Here is a 20,554-nt window from a genome sequence, read left to right on the forward strand (position 1 = left end):
GCTTGGATGGTGACATTGGATTTAAAGGAAGCCTACTTGCACATTCCCATCAGGCAGGAACGCAGAAAATACCTCAGATTCAAGGCAGGTTCGAGGCACTTTCAATTCTCTGTACTGCCCTTTGGCTTATCTACTGCGCCCAGAGTCTTTACCAAGTGCCTGGCTCCAGTAGTAGCTTATTGCAGACTCCAAGGGATTCAAATTTACCCCTATCTGGACGACTGCCTTATTCAGGCGGACAGCAAAGACCTTCTACTTCAGCATCTGCATTTTGTTCAACGTCTTCTCCTTCTACTGGAATTTTCAGTGAACACAAAAAAGTCACATTTGATCCCCTCTCAGCAAATGATCTTTTTGGGAGCTCTTCTAAATACAAGCTTGCAAAGGGCCTTCCTCACTCCAGAAAAACAACTACAGCTGGCCTCAATTTTCAAAACCTTGGCTACTTTAACTCAGCTCACTGCAAGGAAATTCCTGCAGGCATTTGGGCTACATGGCTTCTTGCATCCTGTTTATTCCAAATGCAAGGCTTCATATGAGAAAACTTCAATGGTACCTAAAGAGTGTATGGTCACAGCATTACCACAGTCTGGACACAATGATTCCACTGATCCCCTGCCTCCAAAAGGAGTTCCTTTGGTGGTCCGGGGCTTGTGCTTTAAACGAGGGGAATCCCTTTCGTCTGCCTCAACCTTCTCAGATCATAACCACGGACGCTTCGGATTATGCTTGGGGAGCTCATTTTCTAGATATTTGCCAGCAGGGCTCTTGGACAAAGAAGCATCTTCTCTGGCACATCAACTTGAAGGAAATGTTGGCAGTCCAAAATGCTCTTCTAGCCTTCCAGAATCTTTTGAATCCAGGGCCTCTTTTGATTCGTACAGACAATACCACAGTCATGTGGTACATAAACAAGCAAGGGGGCTCTCACTCTTACCCCCTTTGCAGACTAGCCATGAATTTATGGGACACTGCTCTAAATCTGAATCTGCATCTTCAAGCTCAATTCATTCCAAGAAAACAGAATCTCTTAGCAGACAGCCTAAGCAGAAACCTTTTGGATCCTCACGAATGGATGCTGGACCCCAGCTTATTCAGCAAGATTACTGCAGTTTGGGGTTGTCCTCAGATAGATCTGTTTGCATCCCATCTCAATCATCAGTTGCCTCTCTTTTGCACCAGGTCCTTCCACAAAACAGCTTGGAAAGTGGATGCCCTGTCATTCAGCTGGAGGAATCTTTCGGGATATGCCTTCCCTCCTCTCCCTCTTCTGCCTCGGGTGTTACTGAAAATAAAACAGGACAAACCCAAGATTATCATTCTGATAGCTCCAAATTGGCCTCGGCAGTTTTGGTATCCAACCTTAAAACACCTATTCTTGGAACCCCCTTGGATTCTACCTCTGATCCCTTCTCTTCTGTCCCAGCATCAGGGTCAGATGCTACACTCTCAAATCAAGACTCTATGCCTGACAGCTTGGCTCTACAAGGGCCTTTGATTCCTTCTGCTCTTCCCAAACAAGTTTTGGATGTTCTTTTAGAAGCTAGGCGGCCTAGCACTAGAAAATGTTATGCTTCTAAATGGAAAAGATTTTGTATTTGGATGCAGGACCAAGGTTCCAACCCTCTTTTGTCTGATATTTCCTCCAGTTTGCTTTATCTTTCTGACCTTTTGCTTAAAGGCCTCTCATTTTCATCCATCAAAATTCATGCTTCTGCTATCTCGGCTCATTTCAACACTGATCCTCCCATCTTTTCTCACCAGCTGGTGAGACAATTTTTGAGAGGGGCTAAAAATTTAAGACCTCCCAGAACTCCTCCTGTTCCTGCTTGGGATCTTAATTATGTCTTGGAGAAACTTACTTTGCCTCCTTTTGAGCCTGCTGCGGCTTCGGATATCAAGTTCTTATCCTGGAAGACAGCTATTTTATTAGCATTGACTTCTGCCAGAAGGGTTTCAGAGTTGCAAGCTCTCATGGCTGTGGAACCATATATTATCTTCCACCAAGACAGAGTTTCCTTGAGGACCAGTCCAACATTTATGCCTAAGGTGATTTCGAAGGTGGCTCTAAATCGGACTATTCACCTTCCTACCTTCTTTCCAAATCCTCAAAATAAAGGGGAAAGGATCTTACATTCATTGGACGTACACAGACAACTACGATTTTACCTGGACAAAACTAAAGATTTCAGAAAATCTGATCAATTGCTTATCTCTTATGCCTCCAGTTCTCTAGGTAAGGCTATTTCTAAACTATTTCCAAATGGATTGCTCATGGAATAAGGTTTTGTTACTCTCACCATGGCAAACAGATTCCAGGTTCTGTTAGAAGTCATTCTACTAGAGCAGCTGCCACTTCAGCAGCTTTTCTCAGAGGAGTTCCTACCAAGGACATTTTGGAAGCTGCCACTTGGAGTTCAGTGCATACTTTTTCTAAGCACTATAATCTTCCTCTGTATTCTAAGTCTGGGGCAGGCTTTGCCTCTGCTGTTTTGCAGGGTCTTCTAGCTGCCCCTTCTTCTGCATCACCTCCTCCCTCATTCACAGCTTTGGGATTCTATCCTACAGTTATGACTGCAACAGTGAAACGCGAAGAACATAGTACAGTTGTGTACACCTACCATAAATGTAGATGTTCGAGTGTCTTCACTGTTGCAGTCGGTGTTTCCCTCCCACCAATCCCCTCTTATTCTTGTTTGTTCTCTCTTCCACTTCTTTTGTGGTGTATTTGTGTTTCCTTTTGGACACCTATTGTTTTTTTGGGGGCTTCTGACATCTGGGGCAAGAAAGGCTGGAGAAGATGGCGTCGGCTGTCAGCTTTATACCTCTACGTTCTGACGTCAGGGTACTTGCTGGTACAGCCGACGCCGGACCCAGACTTTGGAATTCTGGCCGACCTCGGGCTGCCTGCCGGCAGGAATACCCTACAGTTATGACTGCAACAGTGAAGACACTCTAACATCTGCATTTATGGTAGGTGTACACAACTGTACTTTCTACCAGCTCTAGGATCAGTGGTGTCAGCAGTAACCCTTGTTCTGCTAGCCAGGGTTCACATGAAGATTCTGCAATGGATGTTTGGCATCTCAGTGGTCGATTCTTCAACTCCCTTGTCCACTCCAACATGAATTACCAACTCCTGCAAGAAAAGTCTGATGTGGTGGATCCAATCAGAACAACTGCTGTAAGGCTGTCAATTTGTCCCCTTGCAGCTCAAGGCCATAGTGACCACAGATGCTTCTTAGCTAGGGTGTGGGAGGGGCATTACCTGGAAAAAAAAACAGTCCAAGGCTTGTGCTCCACAGAAGAGGACAATTTGTATATCAACATACTGGAGTTGAGAGCAGTGATTTTGCCGTTGCAAGCCTTACAGGATGCTCTCCCGTCAGGAACAGTTGCAGTACAAACAGGCAATATGTCATTAGTTTGGTACATCAACAAACAAGGAGTAACCAGATTGTACCCCCTGTGTCGAGAATTACTAAGGGTGCCGGCAATGGGTAACATCTTCCAACCCCTTACTCTTAGCAACACACATTCCGGGGAAGTCCAAAGTGCTAGCAGACGAGCTGAGCAGGTTTATTCTGTTAGCTCACGAATAATCCCTCAACCAGAAAGTTGCGGAACAAATTTTCCACAAGTGGGGCCAGACTTGCTGCGACCTCTTTGCATCTTCACTAAACAATCATTGCAGCAGCTATTTTGCCCTAATCCCCCAACAGGGGGAGTCACCGAGGGATTCTGTTCTCCACAATTGGGGCCCTTGGATTGCTTTATGTATTTTCCCCAATTCTCCTAATTCAAAGTTCCTCAGAAAGCTGCCAGATTTGAAGACCAAGGTCATTCTTATTGCCCTCTTTTGGCCTCGACAGATTTGGTTTCCCTTCCTGTGGCCTCACTTAATTCACCAACCCCTAGACTCTGGACCCAGCTCCAAATCTCCTGTCTCACCCGATGGGCATGACACATCGGTACCTTCCAAACCTCAAGCTGACAGCTTGGTTCTCCAGTTCCAATAATAGTTGGGCAATCGATGCTCTCTTCCCTTAAGCCATCCACTAGGAAACTTTTATAAGGTAAAAGTATTTGTACACTGGACTTTTCGAAAGCATGTAGACCCTTTCTCGGCCTCAGACAGTTATGTGCTGTTGTTCTTGGCACGTCTTTTCAACATAGGGGCCACAGTGAAAGTCCAGCTGGCAGCAATTTCTAATTTCCACACTGGTTTTGATGGCCGTTCACTAATCTCTCATAAACTATAAAGCTTTCTTACGGAGCACAATTCTTCTCAAGCCTCCTTTTAATGCACCCACTCCACAGTTGGATCTGAATCTGGTGGTGCAGTCCGTAATTCTTCCACTCTTTGAGTCTGCCCATGATTGTGACCTTACTTTTTGTCTTGGATGACCTTATTCTTAGTTGCCATCACTTCTTTTGGAAATTCAGGCATTGTTTGTGAAACCTTGTCTCATTTTCCATAAGGATAGATTCTCCTTATGAACCAATGCATCCTTTTTGCCCAAGGTAGTTTCACATGTCAGCATTTTGTCAATGCTTCAGTCTACCAGTCTTCTTCCTGAATTATTCCAACAAAGGAGAATACTTGTTACATTTTCTAGATGTGCACAGACAATTAACGTTTCTATGTACATAGAACAAATTGTCAGAACAATTGATCAATTGTATCTTTTGCTGATCTGAAATTAGGCTCACCTGTATCTAAAGTCACCCTAGCTAAATGGCTTACGGTGACGGTTTCTCCTTTATTTACAACAAATCAGGTATAACTTTGCCATACAAAATATGCACTCATTCAAGTAGACCTGTAGCTACCGTCCTCCGTTTTCCACTTAGGAGCTTCCATGGATGACATTTGTGCAGTAGGAACTTGGGCTTCCAGCTTATAATTAGACATAAAGGTGTGAGGGGATCTGGTGTCAAGAGGTAGGTCAACTTTCACCTCAATGGTGCTCAGAAATATCCTTCCTTGAATCCACCCAGGGCTGTAAGTAGCTGGGGACTCTGTCCCATCAGTCGAGGACAGAATGAAAATTGACAACATCAGATAAAGAAGTTATGTACTTACCATAACATTCTATCTGTGTTGTCCATTTTCATTCCTCCTCGACTCCCCACCGACCAACCCCCAACCTTTTTAGGTTTATTTTAGAAGACTGAGCAGATGTAACAAATTTGTTATATCTTACATACACTACCAGCTCCAGATGTGGCATTGCCTAGTTCTCTCTCTGATTGTATATGTATGTATGTAAAGTTATAAGAGTATGTCTTTCTTTTATAGCTTGCAAACAAGATCTGAGGTAATGGGGAATGGTGCATTGTGGGTAAGGGAGAAGTTCGAGAGTTTTAAGTTGCCAAGAGCTTTTACAGAGGCTGAGTCAAGTCCAATTTCTCCGATCCAAACCCATCAGTAGAGGAGGAATGAAAATGGACAACGCAGATGAAACGTTATGGTAAGTACATATCATTTTATGGTAGCTGTGGATATGTGAGAAGGGACTAAACAAAAGGTAGTACAACAGTTGAGAAACTGAAAGCTGTTTTTGGATATGGATAGTAAGATGCAAGCAGTGAAAATGTTTTTATTCACTTTAGTTTTATATGCAGGTCAGACATATTTTTATCAACCAGAGGAGAAGTTGTGGACAATAGTTAATAAAGCGCTGAAGGAATTTAACTGGGAGGGAAAGAGGACAAGAGTTAAGTGGGATACGTTGATCATCTCAGTAGAACAAAGTGGTTTAGGATTACCTGTTTTGAACAGATATTTTAGAGCTACACAGTTAAGGCTTATATGCACAACACAAGCAGAAGACTGTTACTTAAAGTGGAAAGTGAGGAGGCGGAAGGAGGAGTTTAAGAAATGAGAGTGTAATTTTTGATACAGATTCTGAAGGAGAATACTCATGCAGGGTATTGTATCCATAAAATTGCAGAAGATATTCTAAAAAGTAATCCACACAGGAATGGAGAAGTGTTTTGCCAATAGGGATGACTCCAAGTAGGCATAGGGAAAATAGCCAAGAGAGGGCTGGAATTGACATAAGAAGACTGGTAAAGGAACTAAGGTATTGGTAGCAAATGAGAGATAAAATGGAGTAGTGCATGTAAAATATTGTACGGTAACTATAAGAATCAGAGGAAGTTAGAAAATTTTGGGAAGAGAGACTGTGATGTTTACAACATTAAATTTCCGTTTTTATACTACTTGGGTTCTTCATATTCTTTTCCAGCAGACTTTAATTGGTTTTAAGAGAGACTGGAAAAGCAATTTAGAAGTGAACAATGGGGTGGACACATGTATGGCTCCCAAAAATGCATCAAAGTCCAGAAGGTTTATGCCTTTTGCTTGGAAGCGTTTGCATAGTTATTTTTACATTTCAGATAATTTTTCCTCAAGTAGATAGCAAATGTTGGAGGTGTGATGGGGAAGAAAGAGGTAAATGGGTGCATGTTTTTAGAGGTATAATGATTTGGCATGTTTTAAAAATTCCCTACAGAGTATTCAGAAATATTGGGGGAGCAAATGTCTATAACTAAGGAAATGATTCTATTGAGCTGGGGCATAATCTGAATTGTCTAGACACAGCAAGTCATTATGTTTGCTTTTTTTAGCAGCCAACAGAATTAATTACTAGAAAATTGAAATCAAAATCTAAACCAGCTGTATTTAAAACATTGAATATTGTAAAGGAGAGAAACTGGAAGAGGGATCTTTAGAAAAGGGAATGAGCAAATTGCATAGAAATAAATGGAATTTGTTAGGACAGTACATGCAGGATATAATGTTCAGGAGAGGACGGTGAGGTTTAAGAGAAGGCAGGAATTGAACAATGTATGTAATGTTAGACTGAAAGACAATTACTAAGAAAGAAAACATAATGCGTGTAAATGTAAATAATGTTAATATGATTTTTTTTCTATTAATATATGTCCACCTTTGTTTAAAGTCATGATTTAATGGTGTTTAATCAAAAATAAATGTGGAAAGTTGAAATTACAGTTTATTTCCACGTTGGATGATCTCGCCTTTGTTTAGAAACAGCCAAGTCATATAGGGTTGGAGCAGAGTGTCTCACATTTTGGAAAAAAATCCAGTTAACATACCCTGAGTGTTAACTTATCACTGTTGTTAAGCATCCACTACTAAAAAACATTATCTTTCAGTTCTTCATAAAGAAAAAAAAACTCAGCTTCAGATAGATACTGTACTTTTCCATAGATTATTGAATATGTTTAACTTACGGTTAAATATGCATTTCTGAGTATAGTCAAGTCTCATAAAAGCGATGAGGTTTGTTACATAGGAGGCTTTTATACACTTCAGTTTGTTTGCATGAAGTGATGTCTTTTTTTCCCCTCTCAAGTGATAGTTAGAAATGCGTTTCCTCTACCTGTCAGAAAATGGGCACTTGGATAAGTTTTGTTAACTACTGTTGTCCATTTTATGCTAGAATTTAATCTGTGTATCTGTAGAAAAAAATATCCTTGGCAATTTTTAAGAATAGCTGTGTGTGTGTGTGTGTGTGTGTGTGTGTGTGTGTACAGACTGATTATCGCATACAGTTGTACGAGGAATGATTGATTATCTTCATTTAGATCACTCCTGCAGTAGTTCTTGCTCTGACTTAGCCACTAGGTAACCCCATACATCCAGTGTGACCTCTAGAGCTCAAGTCCCTTCTCCCTATATGTGGCATATGCCCAGCCACTGGTATGTCCTGGCTTTTCAGTATAACATGGGCATCTTCCTACACTACTTTACAACTTTCTTGCCACAGTTCATGAGGTACAAATGCCCATTTTTTTCATACATGTTCTGCACAGCTCCCACTTTGAGTAGTCAGCCTGCTTCAGAATTTGGGAGGAGATAATTACCCCACTGGGGGAGCCCATTATTTCCCTTGTGGTGTTGGATTCTGTTAATTTAATAGTGTGCTTTACTGTTGGTTAATTATGCTTAAAAGAGGAAATATGGCTGTGGTAGGCAAATCCTCTATAAGGACTAATTTGTGTATTTTGCTTTAGTGCAGAACATGATGCCAAACACTGGCATCCCTCAGAGTTTTACCTCTAAATTTTAAGGAACTGACTTTACCTGTCTGAATACGACATTTTTTGGCCTTAGCCTTATCTGTCATGACAACTTCCACATTGTCTTCCTCCCCCTTCAGAAATAAAAGAACAGGGCAGAAAGGGATAGAGGAGAACACATTTCAAATGCCCAGCATTCCTGATAGGACTTAGGATATTGTTCAGGTAAGGCACTTTTGCAGCCTTTGTGTTGGACACCAGCTCTTGACATTCATTTGGTGAGCCTTCTCTGGAAGCCACAGTGGTATTAGAACTGGGCACATCTACCTGGACTTATCCTGTATAAGGGCTTCCCTGGACACCTAACCATGGGGGTGCATGTAGAGAAGGCCTACTCTGTCATGTCTGAGGAGGAAGACATGATCGCCATCATTTGTCAGGGAGAAAACATCAAGGGGTTTGGCACTGAAGCATGGCCTTCTGTGCACAGAGCTTAGGACTTCAAGGTGGGTACTTCAGTGAAAAATACCTAGAAGTCTAGGATACCCCCCCCCCACTTCCAGGCAGACATCCTGTAAACAAACATGCTGTTATCCTTTATTCTCTGCCCCTCTTTTCCCACCCCCCCCCCCACCCCCAGACAGTGGCTCAGTTGGGTCTGAGTCTTGTTGAAGTCTACATAGCCCCTGCAAGTATGTAGCAAACCATCAGTGTTTGGAGTCCTCTCCTCCAAAAGGAAGACTGATCACTCTTTTGAGGTAAGGATGCTAATTTTGTAAGTATGACCAACTGTGCACTACTTAATTCAAATATGTAGTGGTTAAAGGGGATGTCTCACTCAGCTGTACTTCCTGCAGCTGATTTCCTAAAGCTATGAAATGGAAGGTCCTGTGTCTTTACTAATTCTTTTGACTTTTTGTTAATTTCATGTAGCCCTAGAATTTGGTTTTCCAGCTGTTAAAAAAGTGTGGTGGGTTCTCACTCATAAAATTGAGGTACTAGTCTGTGTAAATGGTAAGTATATTAAGAAAGCTAACCAATTGTTTTGAGATATGCAAGTCAGGTCCCCTTTAACCAAGTAGACCATGTAAGTGGCTAGCTCATAGTATTACCTTCTGCCTTCTCAGAAAACATTCCATTAGGACTACTGCAATTTTGACTGTAGACTTTCAGATCTGTATATGTACTAGGAATGGTGGAATCAGTGAGATGAATGTTAACATCTTTAAGAAACATTACAAACTAGATAAATAGATGGGAGAGGGCATGTTTTTACCTAGCTGTTCTGCAGGGGATATTCAAATAAATCTTTATTCTGAATGGATTCTGTTAGGACTTTGTATACATTTTGACTGAAGTCAAATCGTATAGTTTTTGAACTAATCCATAATAGTAAATCTACAAGAGAGAAGTAATTATGGCAGTAAGGGTTCCTGATATCCATCCCAGTATTTCTGTTTAGCACATTGTAATATTTAAATAAATATGATAGTCATTTGTTGTTTTTTGGCTGACTGTTCGGATGCCATAGATTTTAGTGAAGTTTGTCTCTCTCTCTTTAAGAAATGAATGTTTCCTGACAAGTGGCAGCTCTGCTTCTGGTAAGGAGTTCATGGAATTTTTTTCCAGCACATAAGAGCATTTACTGTTTTAAGTTCTCCAAGAATTTTGGGTTTCTAATAACATGATGGGAAAGGGACCCCATTCGTAAGTCAAAGTATAATTAAATTTCATGAAATTAGTGTTTTCAATCTTTGATGTTAGCTAAAAGTGCTTATCACAGCACGTGCAATGTGCCCAGAACTGACGACTCCTGCGATTCATATGGAATTATGTGTATTTGTGGCATATCTAAATGTAACTGTAAATTCTTTTTATGAGACCCATTGCTCCTACTACTGTTGAACTCTCTGGGTATCCTACTTCCACATTGCCTTTGTTTCTGCCTTTAAATCATAGTATTTTATGACTTTGTGTCTCTGTACATATGACACTGTAAACACTGAGTGTATGTAGCAATTTCAATCAGTGTTACTTTTGTCTTCGTTTCCTGGACTACTGTATCTTGTTTTCTCTGTGTGTGGGAGGTGTACTGCTGCTGAAGGAGAACTGGAATCTTGTGCCTTTTTTTTTTTTTTAAATATATTATTGCTTTGTGATAATCAATTGCGTCATTTACCATTCAGTTAATTGAGCAGCACTGTAGTCAGATTTCTTTACATGACTTTTACATAGTAGTACATTTATTTTTCTCTGATGCTGCATTTGTTGAATGCTGGCAAGATACCCAAGTTTGTTTGTTTCTTTCAGCTTTTCCCGGTTAGGGGTCGCTACAGCGGAACTCCGGTCTGTTAAGTGGCCATGAGGAGCAATTGTGCAGGAAGGACTCCAGTGGGGTTTGGATAGTGTGTGGCATTAGTAATAAGATTTGGACTTGTCAGCATTAGTGTAATAGTGATGTATTAAGAAGTATAGCCACTTAGATAAAGGTACATTGACAATTTGTAACAATCATTTTAGAAACTATGTTTTTCCAGTGTTTAAGAACAACAAATGTATTTCAAAAGAAATGCTAGATAATGGTGATCCTTTTTTGTTAGTTTTAAAAAAATGTTCACATATCTTGTGAGTCTGTAGAACAGTATTGTGGAAGTAGAGGTGAGCTGTTAATTCTAGAGGATACCAGTTCCGAGTGAAAAAAATTGCATTTTTTTGTAAAAACAAGCATTTACTCAGTGGATTAAGGACTTGGCATACATTCATAATGCATCATACTGAGTAATTTGTAAATGTTGGCATTCGAAATGCCGAGTGCCGAAAAGCAGGGGGAAAAAAAAGCTAAAAAATGAAGAAGAGCAAACCTCTACCATTGCCGTTTTCCTTTAAACTTTTTACGAGTGGGTAAGCCCCCCCCGAATATAGTACTGAGATCACCATGCCTTAGAGAAAAGGGGATATTCCAAGAAATGTCCCATCTTCACGTATGTGGAAGTGTGGGTTTTTTTGCAGCTATTCAGTCTCCATTTTTCTGGACTTGCTCTAGCAGGTCCCGAGATTTCAAATGGTTACCTATAGGTTCTTATGAGCAAAACAAGTTGTAGCACTTGGTCTTGAAGCAAGAGACAGCATCTTTTTGTGGTATAGTTTTTAGGCTTATTGCACTTTTGCATTAGACTGAGACAACAGCTACTACCTGAAATTCTGAAGCATTTATGAGTAAACATTTAATGTCAAGAATGTCACTGTGGACACACAGTGTCACTTTCATGTGTTGATCTCATATACCAGTGTTGGTTTGGTTTTCCAGTAGCACACAAGTAAGATTTGTAAGGTTATGTTAATTTAATGAGAAATTTTTAGGAAAAAAAATGAGTGTATAAAAATATTAATTTGAATACTTTAAAATGAGGTAGGAATGTAACATGTTATGATTATAGCTGTGTAGCAGTCATAACAGTTTTAATATGTTGTGTTTTGAGATGCTGTCCCTTAAATGTTTTCATTTTGTTTGTTTATTTTGTTTTTTTAAATTGTATCGTAAATGTTTGCTACTCCTTTGTTGGGGTGGTAATAAACTGCAGTGAAATATGTTTATCATACAAGTGATTCTGTTGATTTCTGTTTCTGAGTTATTTGTTGTATTTTTTTTTCTTTATTTTTTCTTCCCCTTCCCCCTCATTTGCTCATGTCTTGGTTGGCGTTTGGTGGTGTATATCCGTGATTGCGTTACCTTAGCAATAACAATTGGTCGTCTTGGTTACGTTTGTCCTCAAGAAGTGGCCCCCATGCTACAGCAGTTTATAAGACCCTGGTGTGTATTATTCAGTCTTTTTTTATTCATTTTATTCACTTTTTCTCAGTGTTCCGTTTTTACTTTTTTTTTTTTTCTTGCTTCTAAAAATAGTTTTCATTTTGTTGCAGAAATCACAGTCCTTAATCATTGCCAACCAGTGTGACTAATTCTTTTCTGTCGAGTTTGAGTTTTACCCCAGTCATATTTTTGTTATACTGTCAACTAATGGGTGCATGAAGTATGACTGCCACGTGCTTGTTTTATTGCAAACTTTACATTAATAGCTTTCGATATAGTGCATGTTGTTTCTTCAGAATGTAGAGCTAGTGCGCTGTAAAAATAACTTCATATTTGGAAGAAGGAAGGAAGTGTTCTAGGATTTCATTGTCAGTTTAATTTGTTTCTGATACAAATCTCATATATGTTAATGGTTTACATCTGTTTGACAGGTAACATTGTGTTGCATTATGGTGTTTTTTCATGTCTGTAATGCTGCTTAAAGTGACGGGTCTAATTTTCTTTTTCTTTTTTTTTTTTTTTGTTTTTGCTAAAGTGAGATGCCATAGCAGGTGGAAGCCATCCAGATTAAAACAAAGCTGTTCCACTTGTGCCTGGCTTACTCATCTTTATTAATTGGAGTATATAGCATGTTGCTGCACTCATTTTGCAAAGTGGCACATGCACATAAGATCATTGTGATTCCATGATGGTGTCTGTACAAAGCCAATAAAAAAAAAAGTAATTGTAATAGCTGACTTCTCTTGGCTGGAAGTCCAGCTTTTGTAAATAAAAAAGTCTTAAGATAATTACGCGTGCAGTCTAGAAGTGGAAAGTGTGTATTGAAAGAATACTTGGCTTGTTACATTTCAAAACCACAAACTTTGTAAACCTAGCATCAGTTATGGCATTGTAGTTTTAAAAATGCAAACCTAATATTGTAGGTGCACAGGTTCGGGTCATTGACTTGTTTTCCAGTTTTGGCATTTATTCTCCTATTGAAGCTCTTACATTTGGAGCATATGCTGCATATACTGTGATGACATGTGCTGCACTACAAGTGTGGCCAGCACTTGAAACCACCAGTTCTTCCTGCAGCTTGAACAGTTTGGATCTCAGTCCTGAATTTCATCTGTGAAAAGTTCCCATGTTCGTTGCTTAAACCAGGTGATTCTAAATGTCCTTTATGGCATACAAGTGGGGCCAAGACCTGCATTCTTTGTACTTCCTGGGAGAGGAACATAATGTGAGGCTATGTCCACAAGTGCAACAAGTTAATGTAGCCACCCATCAATGGATGAAGAAATCCTTTACCTGCCTTGCTACCATTAGAACTGTAGTAGTTTAAAGTGTCTCCAAGAGCACTATCTGAAGACATGAGAAAGAAGGTAGACCACAGTCAAACCCTTCTAGATGTATGACCATTTATGAAATTGCTGTGTAGTACCCATGTTTTTTTAGATTGCCATCTACCATCATCACAGTGTCCCTTCATTCAGTCCTTTGATGTATGGTTATATTTGATGCTCAGACTCTATTTCTCCAGGTTTCTCACAAGTTCTTCAGGGTCTTTTGGCCCTTGTAGAGGAGTGTCTGCTGTCTTACTACACCAAGACACTGTTCAGGTTTTCATTTTCAAACAGATCTCTGAAGTCTGTTGGGACCTGTCCAAGCCAGTGCTGGATGGCACCCTTAGCAAATGTAGTTTACTGCCACCTTGAAGAGGAAGCAGGCCCGTCATTCATTACCTTTTCCTTCTGTTGGCAGACATGTCTCACAGGTGCCTGCTTATTGCTTAACACCCTGTTACTGCCATCACATGCTTGAACCCGTGCATATTTGCTTTGCTAAAGATGTTCTTCGTTTTCCATTGCTGCAGTCCTTACTATTGGGTATAGTCCGCGTCCAGTCGGCCCGAATACCAGAGTATAAGGCTGACGTCGGTCATGGCGCCTTAGACTGACGTCAGTACGTCAGGGTACTAATGCGCATGACCGACGTCATATCCTCAGTCTTTTTTGCCGCATGGTCCGATGCAGAAGCAGTTTTGCGAGTGCAGGTTGGCGTTCTGAAATATTTCCGAAACCGGAGTTTCAGACCGAAACAGAGTTGGCTAAGTACCCCGTTGGGGAACATTTTGGTTTTTTCTTGCCTCAGTATTTTACCGGATGTCAGAAAAAGTGAATAACTGTATTTCTTGTGGGAAACAGATACCTCATAGGGATTACCATACCTTGTGTATACCTTGTTTAGGGCCTGAGCACGGCGTTGTTGGTTGCCGCTCTTGTGCTAGGTTTAACAAACGCACTATTAAGAGGAGGTTAGACTGTGCCAGGTTGGTGTTTGGGAAGCGTTGCAATTATAAAATGCCGCCGGATGCTCCGGCCCGCTTCGTCAAGAAGCGCAAGGACAAATCAGTGAAGCCTAGGGTTGATGAACCGCAGTCCCGGACGCCGGTTCTTTAGAAGGCTCAGTGGAGCCAGAGGTTTTGCCAGGAGTTTCCATGGAGTCTCAGGCAGAAACTTTACTATTACAGGATGTGCCTTCTCAGGAGGTAGGCCAGGCTGAGGGGCTTCTCAGGTAACTGTTCTTCCCTCTCTTCCCAAGGTAGTTAGAGCTTCTCCTTCTGTTGCCAAAACTTCTTTGAGAGGTAGGCCTAGTTCAGCTTCAGTGGGGGCTTCTCCTAGCATTTCGGTTCTGTACCTAAGAAACATATGCTTAAAATGGCAGAAGATTTGATTACTTTGATTAGAGGTTCTATGCCCCCGCCTGATAAGAGGCCTAGGGTGGAACCGGAGTTTGATAGTTTTGAACAATGTTCAGAGGCTTCAGAGTCTTCTGCGGAAGACTTGCAGGAGTATCCTACTTATTCTGATTCTGATGTGGATGATTCCACTCCTACAGCTTCTCCTCCTGAGGATTTCTCATTTTCAGAGACTCTGCATTCCATGAGGGAGCATTTTAAATGGGAAGGCCAGGATTACTCTGATTCCAGGAAAAGGCTTAGGGAATTCTTGTTTTTGCCCCAGCATAGGCCCTTAGCTATTCCTCCTGTGTTGAATGTGGTGGAAGATGTTTTTGCAGAGGCTTCCCTGAACCCTGACTCTTTGCCTCCTGCTCCTGTTAAACCTGATAGGTATTATAGGGTGCCCGAAGCTCATAAGTATTTGTTTAAGAGTCCTAGGGCGGACCCAGAAACTGTTTCTCAGGGGCCTAAAGGTGTTAAAGCTTCTGTGGTTAAAAATCCTGTTCCCACTGATAAAGAGGCAAGGGCTTTGGATAGGTGGGGAAAGAAAGTGTATACTTCTTCCACTTTAGCCATGAGAGCGTTGAATGGTCAGTTTCACATGCTAAAATATCAAAATTATCTCCTTTCACAATTGAAATCTAAGGTGGATGCTTTGGCGGAAGGTATTGAGTGTAAAGAGTTGCTGGATTTGGTTCATGTGTCTGAACAAGTGGGTAAGCATTCTTTGCAATGTGGTTTTGATGCTGTACAGGCCTCCTCGAGGGTGGCTGCTACTAGTTCTGTTCTTCGCAGGCATGCCTGGTTGAAGGATCAGAATTTAGCTGAGCATGTTAAGACAAGGATTTTGGATGCTCCTTTACAGTCTGATGTGTTGTTTGGATCGCCTGTGGAAGCACTTTTAAAGAAAATGGAGGACAAAGCTAAGTCTATGCAAACTGTTAAAGATTTTTTGCAGGTGCAGCCTCCGAAGTTTAGTAGAAATTGGCCAGCTAAGGGGTGGACATATCCTGCTTATGATTCCCAGTCTAGGGGTAGGTCTAGACGTGGTAGGGGCAGGGCTCAAGGTTCTTTTAGGCCTAGATCAGGGAGTTCACCTGCTCAGACTTCTGGTGAGGGCAGGGGTCAGTCCTTTCGTAAACAGACCCAATGACCTGCCTTTTCAGCTGCCAGTGGATTCTCGTCTGGCAGCTCCTTTGGGAGGAAGACTGTCTCTTTCAAAGAAAATTGGGATTTAATTAGTCAAGACAGATGGGTGTTGGATATCATTCACCACGGTTACAGGTTTTATTTCCACACAGTGGCCCCATTCAAAGGCATGCCAGACGTTCCTCCTCCACAAAGAAAAGAGGCTCACAAGCAAGTTTCTCAGTTACTCCAGATGGGGCCATTCAGCCAGTCCCTGTATCAGAAAGGGGCCTAGGATTTTATTCTCGCCTGTTCCTAGTACCAAAGAAGGGGAACACGTGGAGACCAATTTTGGATTTATCTCTCCTCAACACTTATCTGGACATTCCCAAGTTCAAGATGTTGACGTTACAACAACTTTTACCTCTGCTGGGCAAAGATCACTGGATGGTAACTTTAGATCTCAAGGAAGCTTACCTTCATGTGCCTATAAGGCTAAGTTGCAGGAAGTATCTGGGTTTCGAACTGGAAATTCTCATTATCAGTTCTCTGCATTGCCCTTTGGCTTATCTACTGCGCCCAGAGTATTCACAAAGGTTCTGGCTCCAGTGATAGCTTATTTCAGGCTTCAAGAAATTCAAATTTATCCTTACTTGGACGACTGCCTGATTCTGGCTCAAGAAAAGGAAGACCTTCTACAGCATCTGGAATATGTTATAGCAGTGCTAAGATGCCTAGGGTATTCTGTGAACGAAATAAAGTCCAGTCTAGTACCCTCTCAAGACATGTGCTTTCTGGGTGTGAGACTGAATACAGCAGCCCAGATGGCCTTTTTAACCCCGGACAAACAAAAGAGTCTGTCACTTTACTTCCATCAACTATCTTATCAGTCCGTGCTGACTGCAAGGACAGTCCTTCAAGCATTAGGGTTCATGGCATCTTGTATTCTGGTGCTTCCCAATGCCAAACTGCATATGAGGAAGCTACAATGGTATCTCAAAATGTATGGACACAGCACTGCCAGGATTTGGACACTGTCATTCAAATAATACCTTGCCTTCAATAGAATTCTTGTGGTGGGCTCAGGAATGTCACCTAAACAAGGGACTCTCTGTGACCCGGCCAGAGGCAAGTCAGATTTTAACGACAGATGCCTCGGACATTGCTTGGGGAGCTCATCTAAATGGAAAGTGGATACAAGACAAGTGGCCTGCCAGACTACAGCATCTACATATCAACATGAAGGAGATGTTAGCAGTCCAGTTTGCATTAATGGCTTTCAAGGAGTTACTTCTTCCAGGGCAGGTGTTGATTCTAACAGACAACACAACTGTCATGTGGTACATCAACAAGCAAGGGGAACACATTCTTATCCTCTATGCAGGCAAGCAATGATTTTATGGGAGACTGCGCTAAGCTTGCAACTAACTCTTCAGGCAAGGTTTCTGCCAGGAGCACAGAACTCCTTAGCAGATGTGTTAAGCAGACAAATCATGGATCCCCACGAGTGGAAACTGGATCTTCATGTATTTCAGAAATTGACAGTGTCATGGGGAACTCCAGACATAGATCTGTTCGCTTCTCCACTAAACCACCAGCTGCCAAAGTATTGCACAAAGGGGTTTCATCACACAGCTTGGAAAGTGGATGCTCTGTCTTTCAGTTGGAAAAACCTTCATGTGTATGCCTTTCCACCTCTGCCTCTTCTTCCAAAGGTACTATTAAAGGTCAGACAAGACAGGCCAAGGATGATTTTGATAGCTCCAGATTGGCCTCGGCAACACTGGTACCCACTACTACGGAGTCTGGTAAAGAAGCCTCCATGGCCTTTACCTCTGATTCCTCATCTGTTATCTCAGAAGGACGGTCATCTGCTCAATGTCAAGCTTCACTCTCTTCATCTAACAGCCTGGCATATTCTGTGTTGAAACACAGCAGGTCTCAACTTCCTCAACAAGTTTTAAATGTGATTATGGAAGCTAGAAGACCTAGTACAAGGAGAGTGTACGAGAAAAATGGAAGAGATTTTTATTTTGGAGTACAGCAAAGAATTTGGAGATTTCTGAGCCTAATTTGAGTGTGGCTCTTCAATATCTTACTGAGTTATTGGACAAAGGTTTGTCCTTCTCTTCTATTAAGATTCATGCTGCAGCAATTTCAGCTCACTATGATTGTGACCCACCTTTGTTTTCGCATCCTTTGTTCAAGCAGTTTCTTAGAGGGGCAAAGAATATAAGACCCCATGTAGAGCTCCTACTCCTGCTTGGGATCTCAATTTTGTGTTGGAAAAACTTACTCTACAACCTTTTGAGCCTGCAGCTACTGCTGAATTGAAATACTTGTCATGGAAGACTGCTTTTCTGTTGGCTATTACTTCTGCAAGAAGGGTGTCTGAGTTGCAGGCCCTTATGGCAGTAGAGCCCTTTTGATTTTCCATAAGGATAGGGTATCATTACGTACTAATCCTTCCTTTATGCCTAAGGTGGTTTCTAGTGTGGCTTTAAACCAAACTATTCATTTGCCTACGTTTTATGCAGACCCTCAAAATAAAGGGGAAAAGATTTTGCACACTTTAGATGTACACAGGCTATTGCGTTATTATTTAAGCAGGACTAAGGATTTTAGGCAGTCTCAGCAGTTGTTTGTTTCTTTTGCTTTGAGTTCACAGGGCAAGCCTGTGTCAAAACAAACTATTTCTAGGTGGATTGGCTTTTGTATTGCATTTTGTTATTCCCATCATGGCAAGGAGATTCCAGCTGGGATTAGGCCTCATTCCACTAGGGCTACTGCCACTTCAACAGCATTTCTAAGGGGGGTGGCAACTAAGGATATTTTGGAAGCAGCTACTTGGAGTTCTGTGCATACTTTCTCTAAGCATTATCACCTTCCTATCTACTCTAAGTCTAGGGCTGGTTTTGCCACAGCTGTTTTGCAAGGCATGTTGTCAGCTCCTACTTCTTTATGATTTGCCAGCCTCCCTTACCTCTGCTTTGGGATTCTACCCAATAGTAGGACTGCAGCAATGGAAACGAAGAACATAGTACAGTTTTGTACCTACCATAAATGTAGATGTTCGAGGATTCCATTGCTGCAGTCCAATTTACCCTCCCTCCTTCCCTCTGTGTTTAGGGGTGGTTGTGTAGGTGAGTTTACATGTTTCTATTTTTGTATATATTCTTGTATATATTGTACATGTTTTTGGTGCAGGTATTTTGGGCCTTGTCTTTTTAGGGTCTTCTGACATCTGGGGCAAGAAAAGACTGAGGATATGACGTCGGTCATGCGCATTAGTACCCTGACGTACTGACGTCAGTCTAAGGCGCCATGACCGACGTCAGCCTTATACTCTGGTATTCGGGCCGACTGGACGCGGACTATACCCAATAGTAAGGACTGCAGCAATGGAATCCTCGAACATCTACATTTATGGTAGGTACAAAACTGTACTTTTCTTACTGTTGGAGGTTTTGGGAGTTATGACTGATTTCAGAGTCCTACCAAAGAAGAAAAGGTAGTCATTATTTCTGAGACAGATAAAGATTGTGATTCCTCTCTCCTACCTTCTTACAATCTGTCCTTCAGAAAGGTTTTGAGAGAAATGTCCTTTCTGAACTAAACTATGGCCCCATTCCTTCCCACACAGAAATGTCTTAATGAGTATCTTGGGAATATGGAGGAAGAACCATGAATGTTAAGTTGTCAATCTCGCCTTCATTCTTGCTGGATGGGTTCGGAGCCGATCCTCGGCTCCGACTCGGCACTTGCTAAGCTCGAGAGTCACTTTTACCAGCTCGAGGCAGCCCCATATCCCATGATGCAAGGCGGTAATTACCCAGATCTCGTTTGCCGCTTAGCTAATGAGGTCATCCTTTTTACCAGCTCCTGGTAAGTGATATTTTTCTAGCTTTTGGTCAGGTTTTAAGAGTTTAAAACCCTAATTTTTGGTCCTTTTAGTCTTCTTTCTACCCTCAGTGTATTTCACTTAGCTCCATACCCCTTTTTTCACCTAGTTCCTTTAGTTTAGTCTTTCGGGCCTTAGGCCTTTCCCACCCTTACAGTTCCTGTCAGGATTTCCCTCAGGTGTGTGTGTGTGTTGTGTCTCTCTAATTAATAACTAAATTTGTTAGTTGTTATTAATATTTTTTAGTGTTAGTGTCTTGGTTGGACTGATTGGTGTGTGTGAGTGTTCAAACACCGAGATATGTCTAAAGATACTAGGGTCTCAGGTTTCAAGAAGTGTGACTCGTGCTGTCAGAAGATGTCTCTGACAGACGGTCACACTTCTTGTATTTATTGCCTGGGACCCCTACACCTGCAGGACTCCTGTGCTATATGTCATTCTTTCAGCCAGAGAGTCCTGCAGGAACGTAGAAATAAGTTGATCCTGAGGGGTCTACTTAAACCAGAGAGCTCCCCGGCTAAAGTCAGCTCCGGGAAGCCCTCTAAACCTCCCAAGACCCAGGCTTCGGTGTCCAAGTCTGTGGTCTTGGTTCCGACTCCGCCGGAGTCGACATCGGCTCTGTCCGGAGCCGATCCTTCCTTGTTGGAAGCCCCTGCGTCGGCGCCGATCATCACCGGCACTGATACCTTGGCTTTGGCACCGGTGTCGGCTCCGTCTGGAGCCGACACCCCAGCGTTGAAGCATGTCTCGGCTCCGGCTGGAGCCGAGATATCTTTGTCTCCTCTCAGAGCCGACAAGTTGTCGGCTCTGCCTGGAGCCGAACGTTCCTCGGCTCCGATGGCTCCGTCCAAAAAGAGGTCTAGATCTCCTTCTTTGGAATCTATTCACTTGGCTCCAGCATCCCCCTTGCTTTCGGAGCGGAGCCATCGGAGCC

At 41.9% G+C, this 20,554-nt stretch overlaps 1 protein-coding gene across 1 annotated transcript in view; it reads left to right on the forward strand.

Annotated features, from left to right (window-relative positions):
- The window catches only part of TNPO1 (transportin 1), a 3,819,238-nt gene that overhangs the window by 3,093,072 nt on the left and 705,612 nt on the right, over window positions 1–20,554 (forward strand). Inside the window, exon 20 of the mRNA XM_044064437.1 lies at window positions 11,791–11,866. Within this exon, the coding sequence (XP_043920372.1) occupies window positions 11,791–11,866 (76 nt within the window). The remainder of the gene's footprint in view (window positions 1–11,790; window positions 11,867–20,554) is intronic.

The sequence above is a fragment of the Protopterus annectens genome, chromosome 2.part2, assembly GCF_019279795.1.
Source record: "Protopterus annectens isolate FY-2018-M chromosome 2.part2, PAN1.0, whole genome shotgun sequence".
Classification (NCBI taxonomy): Eukaryota; Metazoa; Chordata; order Ceratodontiformes; family Protopteridae; genus Protopterus; species Protopterus annectens.